Source organism: Acanthopagrus latus, chromosome 2 (genome assembly GCF_904848185.1).
Source record: "Acanthopagrus latus isolate v.2019 chromosome 2, fAcaLat1.1, whole genome shotgun sequence".
NCBI classification, from domain to species: Eukaryota; Metazoa; Chordata; class Actinopteri; order Spariformes; family Sparidae; genus Acanthopagrus; species Acanthopagrus latus.
The window spans coordinates 3,378,393-3,390,520 of NC_051040.1; the positions used below are offsets into that span (position 1 = coordinate 3,378,393).

Sequence of the window (12,128 nt, forward strand, 5' to 3'; positions counted from 1 at the left end):
CTGCTGTCTGTGCAGCTTCATATCCCGATTTCTAATAACTCTCTGAACTGAAAACAGTGCATGTGATAAGGTGTCTACACTGCTGATATCAGCGCTACCAGTTATTATGATTCAACTTTTAGAAAGGATGAAATGAAAATCAGATGTTTTGAGGAAGAGGATGTTCATGAAAAAAACAATACTAACAAGATTCAGTTTTCAGGGACCGTATTTCTTTTTTAAGACTCATAATTGCAAATGTTCACATCGTACTCACTGAACCACAGTTTGACTAAAAAAAGACTTCACTTTCTTAATCTTTTCCTCAAACATTCCTCATCTTATGGTTGCCCAGGAACTAGACATATCTGCTGGACTCATGTTTTATTTGAGAAGTTTCCTCACATAGAATTAAAGTGAACAGGAGGTGAATATTCTCCACATTTTGTCTACTATAGTAGATATTATTCTATTTTAGATTATGTGTAGAAAACCATTGTAGCATGTTTCATCTCCTCAGTCGGCTGATGAAATAAATCTTTAATAAGCAACTGAGCAATGACAGCTTTACACCACAAGAACTTTACTGTAAAGCTACTGACTGACAAATCGTAATTCCACAATATAATTTAGTTCATCAGGTAATATAAAGAGTAAACACCAGTCACATGCACCCTATCCAACTATAAGGGGCACTTGGTTTTCCTGAATAATACCAGAATCTTAATGTGCACATAAACAATCTCAGTGCCTTTTTCATGTAGCTTTATAACAGAGACAGGTTGAATCTCAATCCTTCCTCATAGACCAACTGTATCCTCTCTTTCTCAGTGTTGGAGAAAAAGGTCCGAAGGCCCGCCCCCCCACAGATCTTCTCCACCAATCAGAGTTTAACAGAAAGCTTAAAGAGAGCATACTGAGGAGCCAAACAAGGAGCTGTTTGGAGATTCACACTTGTGCAGATTTAAGCCATTCAGTATTATGCTTTACCTTGCCATGTACATAACAGGGCATGTACATACGAGACATTCATCCATTGCCTTGAGTGCGCACGTGAGTGGGACTCATCCACAGCTGGAAGGGGATGAGCTTTTAGCTGTGCGTGGTCAACTCAGCCACTAGAGGGCAGTGCAGAGAGAGACTTTGCCTTCGGTGTCTCTCTGGAGGAAGCAGGGCGGTCATCTGTGGAAGCTAGGTAGTGTGTGTGTGTGTGTGTGTGTGTGTGTGTGTGTGTGTGTGTGTGTGTGTGTGTGTGTGTGTGTTAAGGACATCAACAGCTCCATCTAACCTCCATTCTCATTCATCAGCCAGCCAGTCAGTCAGTACTGCTTTATTCTGTGGGCTTGTGTTGGATCAGGAGGCTTCGTAAGCGTCATGCATGGTGTTTCCACATGCTGGGAAGATTTCTGCGGGCTGCTGTTTTAATTTCGTATGACTACACATTCTGATGCTGATGTTCAGAGATGACACACATCAAATATTCAGAAGCACCAGCCTGATATGAGAGTAATGAAGTGTGTCCTGGTGCAACTATCAATGGGATACTCTAATGTTTCTGCTACTGTACGTTTATTTTATAGTGATTACTTTGCTGTGGAGGAAACTACACAACCACAAGCTTAAAAGCTAGCAGTGCCACTTAATAAATTAGCAGTACCACTGCATTTAAAACTAGAACAGCACTTGGTAGAATGCATACCTCTGCTAAAGCCCAAAAGTCCTCTCTGATTCAATCAAGAGTAATACAATATCAAACTAAATAGCTCTCAGCGGCTGAACCAGAATTAAAGCTCACCAAGATGTGCAACAACCAACCACTAGGACAACAAAACCATGCAGATGGAATCATTTTCTCCATCATGTTGAGGAAGAATGATTTTTTAAATTTTTTTTATTAGGATCTACATGAAATTGTACTAACTCAAACATGCCAGCCACCTAAATACACGTGAGCTGTGTCATCGAGATCTTTGTTTTCCTCCCTGGGAAATTACTAAATGAATAAATGTGAGACAGAGAATCCTGGATCCATCCCTTCATCTGGATCCACACCAGAAGTGAATGGGGTCTTTTCTGGCTTTGACCCATCGTCCATCCAAATTTGATGGAAATGCAAGTCAGTAGTTTCTTTTAACTCCTGCTAACAACCAACCAACCCACCAACAAACAGACACACACGGGTGAAAACATAACTTGGCAGAGGTTAAAAAATGATCATAATGGATTATATTAGAGACTGAGGACAATGCTGAGAGCAAACAACAAACAACACAACAAATAGGGATATATTACTTCTTCAATTCTAAACCTTTTCAGTGTGTTCAGTGTTAATAATGTGACTTAAATATGTCTGTCCATCACAGGAAACAGCAAGATGTGCCACAAATCCGTAAATGAGACTGACAAAATGCAGCTTATTTACAGTAAACTTAACATATATATTTAATTTCTTTCATTTCTTAATGGATTTGCTGATATGCTGCTGCCAAACAAAATTGTGTTTCATTGACAGTGAACATCTTTGATCTTTATCTAGTCAACAAAAGTAAATGTTTAATTTGCATCCCTTGAATCTAAACATGTGTAAACCTTAATGTATGCACGGCTATAGAGACATGCAGTATGTCTGCTGAGAAAATCTAGAGCTTAGTATTTCTTCTGACATGTTGACCCACACACTGGTGCAACCAATGAGGCATCACGTGTCATTTGCACCGGTGACAGTCATGCACCATGTCACACGCAGTGTCAGCACAGTGTGTGAGCTTGTTAGCTTAGCATGCTAGAGTCATGCCCCTGCCATAATTCAGTAAATAAGGGGGGCAGTGATGTCATGACGAGCAGACAGCTGTCAAATAGTATTTGAAAACACTTTTCAGCAGACCTTAAGTTCAGGGTATGCCACAGTCCAATGTAAGAACCAAAAAGTTTTGATTTAGCAACAACAGTTCGGATGTAAAAGTCATGTCTGTATCAATTTTAGTGAAAAATAATTTATACTTGACAACGTGTACTGTGTTAAACACCTTCCACCTGCTACTCTGAGAAGGTTGGAACCTTCCTGTAATACCAAATTAAACTGTAAGCATTACTTTCAAGTACTATTTGACCACTAAAGTGACCACTAAATACTCGTGACACCAGTTTGCATCCTCCTTCTCTCTGGTTACTATCATCTGCTAATCCAGATGTTACGCTCATCATTATGACCCTGAACACCCACCTATTGGTGCTCTTCTTCAGGCTCTCGATGTCCAGCTTGCGGAAAAGGAAGCCCTCGTGGTGTGCGGTGTGTGTCGGCGGCTGGGGCACTGCCGGGCTGCTCTGGGCCGGAGCAGACCTGGATCGCCGCGTCGTTGCCTCTCCTGGCTCTTTGGGTCGTGGTCGGCGCCGTGGTTTGGGTCTGTCCCGAGCTCGAGGCCGATCGGGACGGGAAGACTTTTCTGGTATCCCATTAGGCAGGCGGGGCACCTCACCACGGGCCTGAGGGTGGAGATGATGGTGTCAGTAAAAATCTCTGTGAGTCTTTGATCTGGCCTTTTGTAACGTAACTGTTCTTGAGGTTTCTCTTCATCTTCTGAGTTTAAAGCTTCTAAAGCTATTGTTGAAGAGCATGCATGAAGTCAGAAGTTCAATATGTTTACATTTGCAAACTACAGAAATCTTCATCAAGAAGTTAAGATTTTTGCAGAAAAAATATTGTTGTATATTATTTGTTTTTTTTATTAATATACGACTCAAATAAATACTGTGACTATTAGTAAACACTGTATTTGGATGGAATACAAAATCAACAAATGTTCAGACCTGTGCTGCTTCTCTTTCTTGCAGCTGCTCTACAATTTCTGCGAGCGTGGATCTCTTTTCTCTGTACAAAAAATGAAATTTAGAGAATCACTTAAGAGTTCACATCAGAAGTTTTAGATTAAAATATCAATCAATGCCCAGCATTCATGATTTATAATGCTATGCAGAAATATACACTAAATAAAATCTCAAAAGTATCAAATAGTATCTTTAACTAAACATCTATTTATCTGCTGTACATCTTGCTGCTGTCTGGATATTAAAACGAGACGACCACTACATGTGCTAGACAGAAAGCAGATGAAGTGATTGTGATTAGACAACAGAACCTGAAAAACAAGTAAGTACACTTAAAGTCTCACCCTCCTGCTGAACGTCTGTCTGAGTGCTCTTTCCCAGTGTCATGCTCACTGGACTCCTGTCTCTCCAGCCGGTGTCGGTCCCTCTCTCTCCGCCGGCCCTCATGGCTGCCATGGCCCTCCTGCTCACTGGATGTTTGCCTCTCCAGCGTCCGTCTGTCCCGCCTCTCGGCGTGTTCCCTCCACACCTCCTGTGGCAACTCGTCTCTGCGTGCCTGGATCAACTGCTCGCTCGACAGCTGCCTTTCTATCCTGTGGTCCCTGTGGTGAGTGTGGGTCTGGACCTGCGGCTCTGCGTGGCCTAATGGGTCAGTCCTGGACCCCCGTGGCCCTCTGGTGGGCTCGCTGTGCAGGCGCTCCCTCGGCTCCTGAAGCACCACCTCAGCCATCACTGCCACCTCCGCTTTCTCTGTGCCTATCTCTCCCATCATAATCTCTCTCTCCCTCCCCCTTTCCCTCGCCTTCTCAAGCCGGCTGGCCACAAGAAGAGGTGTCACTGCATCATCCAAGTGTTTGATCTTGGGTTGCCTTAGATACGGGGATGATTTAGCCTCCAGTGTCTTTGCTGCTTGTACTGGTTGGAGATGACTCATTGTCTTTACTACTTGATCCTTCATTACACTGGTGCTCTCTCGTGCCTGGTTGGCTGAGACCAACATGGCCGCTGTGGCAACTGAGGCAATCGAGGAAGGTGAGGGCACGCCTAGTCCAGCAGCCACGCCCACTACACCACCGTGACGCGCCTCCAGGGTGTGTCGGTAGCTGGAGCCATTCATCACAGGAGTGTAGTTAGCGACTGTCGAGCCCAGCCGGCGAGCCACAGACGAAGGAGAGGGTGTAGGCGTGGCAGGTGAGGGCGAGGGAGGAGAGCTGGCTTCGTTCTGTTCGTAAATGGTCTGTCTTGTTACGGGGGAGATCGGGAGTCGGGGCAGGACGGCTTGACTGGGTGAGGCATCTTGGGGGTCCAGGAAGACTTTACGACCCAGCAGAGGGGTCGGGGGTAGTTTACTTTGTTCTGCTCTCAACTTTTCTACCTGCAGAAAGAAAAAAACAGAACTTTAAAATCCACTTTTGAGGGTTTCGACGTCATTAAAATATACTGAAAACTTTATGGAAACTTATTTTTCCTTACTGGAAATACTCAGCTTTAAACCAGTGATTATAGTATTTCAGAAATTTACCACTTTGCCTTTTTAGCGTTAAAACTTTCTCCTATTCTGGCCATGGTATGTATATATATATTGTATATATATATGTATATATTACATGTATATATTACACAATGATGACGATGATGATGATATTACCGTGGTGAGTCGTCGCAGTGAGCTGAATCGTTCCTCCCAAGTGGCGGCAGCTTTGCGAAATGCTTCGTGTCGCCGGATCAGCTGCTCCACCTCGTCCACGCTCCCGCCCAGCTCCTTGCTGCTGATAAACGGCTCCTGAGCAGTCAGCCACGCCTCCGCCACCACCGCCTCCTGGGCAAACTGGTGAACCTCCAACACTGAGCAGAAGCAGGAACAAATGTTCAGAAGCAAATAAGAAAATTCTAACAGTTCTTTTATTTTTCTCTTATCCTTGAATATTAAATGTATTTATATATGTATTTGTCATTTATGTGTATAAGTGGTCTAATTTTTGGTCTGCGTGTGTGTGTGTACTCACATTGCTGTAGGAATTCCCAGTGCTTGTCCCACTTCTCAGACAGCTCATATTGCTTAGCAACCACCTTGTCTAGCTTCTCCTTGATCTGAGAATCAAAATCAGCAAGATCAGGAATATAGCATCACAGGGGTCAGAATCAAAATTAGTGCTAAAATAACTAACCCGTGCCATCTTGAGTGAATGTAAGGAATTTTGTAAATAACATGTAGTGCAAACAATAAAACACCATTTGTTATAATCATCATATCTCTCATCTCACCTCCTCAGCTGCTGGGTTTCTTGCAGCCAGCAGCGTTTTGCCCATCTCGATACACTCCAGGGTGCTCCGGCTTCGAGCCTCCACTTCGCTCTTCAGACTCTGGTGATAATTCATCAGCACCTCCACTGACGACACGTCCCTGCAGGAACCACAGATTTTTTAACACAAATAGCTACCACATTATACCACACCACCTTAAATGGTCCTTCCTTACTGCATGTTTTATGAAATAAATTAGTCCATCCTTATATCAACTATGCTGCTGTACACATACTGTACGTTACAACATTCGGACTGGTATGTTACTCAGAGAGACTTATAAAATTCAGATATTTTGTTTTTTTGCTCCTGGAGTGTAGATACCTGGGCTTCTCTCCAGTCCCTATCTGACAGATGATAGAGTCCATCCATATGATCTGATCTCGGACCATGCTGAAGAACCTTAGCTTGTCTGTCTCAGTGGTAATCTGTAATCGACACTCCTCGCAGGATGTCAGCAGCTCTTTCCAGCACTGCATCACTTCATGCTCGCGGCACGCGATTGCTTCGGCCTTCTCACCAGCGTACACTGTCCTCAGCTGGGCCGCGCTCTCCTGCAGCTGACGCACCTGGAAGATTGTGGGGGGGGGGCAGATTTTAGGAAACCAAAAGCTGAACAAGGAAGAAACAGAAGTTAAAAAATGGAAAGAGAAAGAGTTTGTTTTCCAGATGACGCACAAAACACAGCTGCTCTGACAGCTGGGTTTGGTCAGGGCCAAATGGTACAGGCTCTGTCACTGGAGTTGACAAAGAGCAGCTGTGATTTTGCATCATCTTCAGTAAAATATGTACTATGTTCCTGCTCCCTAGGTGCATGACAGAGACTAGATGAAGCTACATTAAATGCAGAGCAAGAAGGTAATTTTGCCATGACTCAGACTGAGTTTTCAGTGTTTTTTAAAGTTAATTTTAAAATTATATAAAGTACAAATTCAAGGTCAGTCCACAACAAGGATGATAAATTCAACAACAAATATTTTGACAACAGTGTGAGCATCCACACTGATGAAATATCGTTCTGTAAACACTATTGCCAGGCCACATGCTCCAGCTGTGTCAGCAGCTTCAGATGACGGATATTGGATATACAAATTATCACTGGTGTACGTTGCACAGGGAAACAAACAAACCCTGAAAGATTTGTTTTTACAAACATTTTCAAAGGTGAGAAGAATTAAAAGAAAAAATTCACACAGACAAATACTGGTCATACACGACATACATTATCATGTTGATCGTCGATGAGGACATCACTAAAGATACAACAAACTATTTCTCTGGTATGATGACAGTTTTTATGTTTAAGTTGCCTTTACAGGGTTAATATCATTGAGGTTAGTTGTTGTTATTCTGCACTGCATGAAAATTGAGGTCAGTGAATTCTGAAGCAGGTAATTTTATATGCTGTCTGTTCATGTTCGTGTTGCCTTACTTGCGTGACCAGCAGCTGTATGTCCTGTTCAAAGCTGTGCAGGAGTCTCTGCAGGGTGCTGGTGTTGGCAGTGCTGCCCTGCCGAGCCCGAACTTCCGGCAGCCTTCGATGTTTGTCCTCTATCTGGGCCAAAACCTAAAAAAACAGGGACATAAAGCAGTGCAGAATATTTCATGTGTGATCCCAGTATGAAATATAATATTTCATGTAATGCCTGTGTGGATTTGTAGAGGTAAAGATGTAACCAAACTGTGAAACAAGTACACTCCCTTCTGTAGGTTAAGAAATACACAACTCTTGGGTTTATTACATCTTGTCAAAACAATAAAACAAAAAAAATTTGTAGCTACAATAATTTAGTGTTCCTGATGTACAGTACATTGCACACTATATATTATTCAGGTACAGATTCTTCTGTATGATAAGTAGTCCTGCAGATTTAACGACACATACACAAAAACATCTCATCAGTTTATGTTTCAGTACATTTTCAGTCCCTTACAGATTTTGTGGGTGTGAATTGAATTATTTATTAAATGTCTGGAGGAAAGTAGACAGCACCAGTTTTCTAACTTGCTGTCATTCTACATCAATGAGTTGAGCAACTTCTCCTGTCGCACAGGATTTAACATTTTGCCAGTAAGAGTTATGATTTCAATACAAGCTGGACGTTTATTCCTATGAAATTAAGTCAGCTAACAGGCATAATCACTGACAGGCAGACACACTGTCACACCGTACATTTTCTGCAGTTTATTTCTTTACCACTTTCAAACAATTTATAGTAGACTTAATTGACACTTTATACTCATGAAGGCAATTAATGTGGATGGAATCAATCTAAATCAATCTCCTCATTTTAGAAAAATTGATACCAGGTCTTCTCAGTTGATCAGTCTGGTTCCGAAGCTATGGTAAGTAGTATAATTGCATCATTTAATATTAAACAATATACTATCAATCATTAGCTATGTGTTGTGCCTCAGCTATGTTCCGCAGGTTTTCTTACCTCTCTGCAGTCAGAGAAGAACTTGTGAAGCTGGTGTGAAGCAGCAAGCATCTGTGCCCGAGTCTCCATGAGCTCCAACAGGTCGGCCCAGGCCTCATTCACCCCATCTTTCCATTCAGCAATGGTAGCGGCCTCCGAGTGGCCGTAGTCAATGAGCTCATCCACCATTTGGTTGACGGCCGTCACCCGCTCCTGCCCCACACTTCCCGTCTCTGATGCAAACTCTGTAAACTTCTCCTGAAGAACCTTAAGGCGTTGCAGAGTGGAGGAAATAAATAGCAACAGAAATGATTCACATGTTTCTTGATTTATATTGTAAGTTAATGAACAGCCATCATTCTCCATGTTTAAAAAAACTTAAATCTATTATTCATCTGCACATTCCATCTGTCAGCACACTTACAGTGACATGCTCGTAGTCTTGACCCAGTTCAGGCGAGCTGGCGACCACCTCCTTCTGAGCGATCCACTGCTCCAGCTCATCCACCTCCCTGTTGAGCTGGTAAAGCCAGTACTGCTGCTCCAGACGGCTCTTCCTCTCCTCCACCAGGTCCTTCAGAGACACGTATAGACGGTCGATCTGCGACTGACGCTTGCTGATCTGCTCGCTGAATAAAAGGAAGAGATAGTGTGCCACGGGGATGAGTCAAAAGGATGTAAGCGATGATGCTTCTGAAATCACAACATACACCCAGAAACCACTTTATACACCTGTTTCATACTGGAGAGGACTCTCCACCCTGGCCCTACCATCTGCAAGTGGCAGCAGAAATTGAGATTCATCACAACCAGATGATGTTTTTTCAATATTCTGCAGTCCACAACTGGTGAGCCTTCATAGACCATCCTCTTCAAGTTTCGATGGTTTTGTGCATTCAGAGATGCTCTTCTTCTGTATAGCACTCTTGTTATCCCCCTTTCCTGCCAGTTTGATCCAGACTGACCATTGTCCTCTCGTTTCATCACTCCCTGTCTCTTTTTGGTGACAGATAATCTCTGTTAGGTTCTGGGAGTGTATGTTTACATGCTTACCAGTCCGGATGTCCCATCTCCAGCAGCTGTCGACACTGCTGTGACAGCAGGCCGATGGTTTCAGCGTAGTCCTCAATGGTCTGTTCCAGGACCAAGTGTTTCTTCAGCAGCTGCAGAGTGCTCGGCTCGTCCTGGTGGGAGGAGGAAACGACACACGCAAGGAAGATTTTCAGTTTAAAAATAATACACACACAGCACAAACGCTCAGTCCTGCCTCTGCATGTAAATCTACAGTAACTAAAGAGGATTAGTATCCAACAAAATTACATGAATATATGGGACAGAGGAAATTATTCACAGATGATAACAGACTAAATGCATTTTTTTAAACAAATAATTAGCAATTCTTTAGTTGTTTCTTATAGAAACGCTGAACAACTGCACACGAACCTTCCCCTTCTCCTCGTTCATCATGTGCAGCTCCTGCTCGCTCAGCCAGGCCTCCACCTCGGCCGTGTCAAAGTAGTACTGCTGGGCCTGGTACATAGCATCCAGGATGAGCTGCCTCCTCTCAGTCTCAGCCCAGAGCAGACCCCACAGCTGGGCCAGCTGGTCGTGGCCCGCCCTGATGCAGTTGGCCTCAGGACTGCGTATGGATGCGATAATTCCCGCCCTTTCCAGGACGTCGTCGATCCTGCTCCTGTGGCCCTGCAGCTCCCTCTGAAGTGTCTGCAGCAGAGACAGAGGGCATTAAAAGTGAAGTCAAGGTGGACTTGTAGATCTTTTATAAAGTGTAGGCATAAATTAGGACTTGGGGTCTCCACATCATATCTATCCATTTCATATCATCTATTTTTTCGTGTGCTTCTGACTTTGCTTTATGGTAAAAGTGCATCAACGGCGGGAGTCAAACTCTGTTTTGTATGAGGTTAAAGCTTCAGTTAAAATCACTGGTTGTTCTGATGGTTCTCACCTGGTTCTTCTTCATGAGCTGCTGGACTGCCTGCAGAGTGGAACCGTGCTCTTGAGACATGGCCATCGGGAGGCGCTCCTGGATCCACAACTACAACAGCAACAACATAACACAAAGCAGTGAGGGCGAGTTTATCTGTGTGCTTACCGTATCTACATGAATGTTTCTGTATGTGAGTGTGCATCTTAGATTTTAGAGATTAAAAAAAATGTGTCAAGTTCCACAAATAACATTTAGCCTGAATACAAAATTCATCTTTCCTCTACATAAAATTGAAATGAAAATGTTTTTCACACTCACAATCTCATCCTCTAGGTCTCGTCCAACTTGGTGAACTTCTTTGGACGCCAGCAGGATGCGTCGTCTCTCCTTCAGCGGCTCAATCAGACGCACCATCCTGGCCTCTACAGCAGCCTGACGACCGGCAACCGTCTCCTTGATCTGCGTCTGCTGCGGGATAGTGGCCACCTGCCCCTGGAGCTGCCCCACTTCCTTATACCACTCCTCCATCTGGGTCTCCATGGTCTACGAGGGAGAAGGAGGTGGAAGGGCAAGACAGGGGAGAGTTATCAAACAGATGAAGAGAAAGAGGATGTGTTGATCAGAAGAGGGATAAAGGTAGGTTAGAAGAAGAGAGAATAATTGGGTGGATGTAGATACAAGAAACATGTTGTTATGGGACAAAGGATAAAGACGGGATGAGAAAGATGTGAAGAATGAGATAGAAATGTTAAAATGAGAAGTTTGTCGTTGTTTTAACGCTCAGTTATTTCAATCTGCTTAATTTCCATAGGCATTCTATTATACATTATATAGGTTCAGTGTAAATAAGTAAGTTATGTAAAAAGTTTAAAGCATAAAGGAAAAGCACTGAAAAACACTGTGTCACCGTTTATGGCTTAGAAAGACAGGATGAGAATCACCAAACACACTTATTTTGAAATTTTTGCTGTTAAAACCTGAAATTATACTAGTATAAGTCAAAAATGCCATTTGCCATTATTGTAGTCTTTGTATTAATCAAGTTTTTTAAATGTTGTAACATGCGCTGAAATACCTCCTGTATTCAGTTCACTGAAATATCACTTAATAAAAGATGGACATGAAACACAGATGAGACTGAAAAATAACCCAGAACAGCGAAAGAATAATGGATAGACATGAAGTGTAGTGAAGTTTACTGTACCCCTTGCCAGGATGGATGCTGGGTAGTGGAGTTTTAGGATGATGTGGTAAAGCAGAGCTAATGGCAGCCTGTTAAAGGAAGCTGTAAGCGGCATGCTGTGGGAGAGGAGAGTGAGACATGTCTGGTGAAATGATGAAGTAATGAAAGGATGAATCTGTGCGTCAATCAGGCTGCTGTTGGCTGTGTAAAGAATCTGACTCTTCCAGGTCCAAGAGTTACATCCCAACATATCAGGTGCACAAAGAATTGACCTATATTTAATATTTCATTTTGGTCAGTTTAGGGGTATTGTTTTGTCACCATGTTGTAGTTTTGTATGGCAAGATCATTGGCTGTATAGATAGATTCAGCCTCTATTTGAAGGTATGTTATTGCAAAAACACTAAACTGCAAATTCAGAGGAAAAGCCCTTGAAACTCAGAGATCGTTTCCTGTTTTTAAACAGTGT

The 12,128-nt window shown here is 43.0% G+C and overlaps 1 protein-coding gene across 12 annotated transcripts in view; it reads right to left on the minus strand.

The window, feature by feature from the left end:
* Positions 1-12,128, minus strand: part of LOC119005480 (spectrin beta chain, non-erythrocytic 4-like) — a 74,498-nt gene that overhangs the window by 7,665 nt on the left and 54,705 nt on the right. For 11 of the 12 annotated variants that reach the window (XR_005070522.1, XM_037073130.1, XM_037073121.1 and 8 more), the window contains 14 exons: positions 10,795-11,019; positions 10,495-10,584; positions 9,972-10,250; positions 9,582-9,712; positions 8,953-9,157; positions 8,550-8,795; positions 7,541-7,675; positions 6,433-6,677; positions 6,070-6,208; positions 5,811-5,895; positions 5,453-5,649; positions 4,149-5,179; positions 3,787-3,847; positions 3,203-3,462 (listed from right to left, as the gene is read on the minus strand). Coding sequence is in view for 11 of the 12 variants with exons in the window: in XM_037073130.1 (XP_036929025.1) it covers positions 3,203-3,462; positions 3,787-3,847; positions 4,149-5,179; positions 5,453-5,649; positions 5,811-5,895; positions 6,070-6,208; positions 6,433-6,677; positions 7,541-7,675; positions 8,550-8,795; positions 8,953-9,157; positions 9,582-9,712; positions 9,972-10,250; positions 10,495-10,584; positions 10,795-11,019 (3,329 nt within the window). In the remaining variant the exon portion in view is untranslated. The remainder of the gene's footprint in view (positions 1-3,202; positions 3,463-3,786; positions 3,848-4,148; positions 5,180-5,452; positions 5,650-5,810; positions 5,896-6,069; positions 6,209-6,432; positions 6,678-7,540; positions 7,676-8,549; positions 8,796-8,952; positions 9,158-9,581; positions 9,713-9,971; positions 10,251-10,494; positions 10,585-10,794; positions 11,020-12,128) is intronic. The other variant, XM_037073137.1, reaches the window with a different exon arrangement.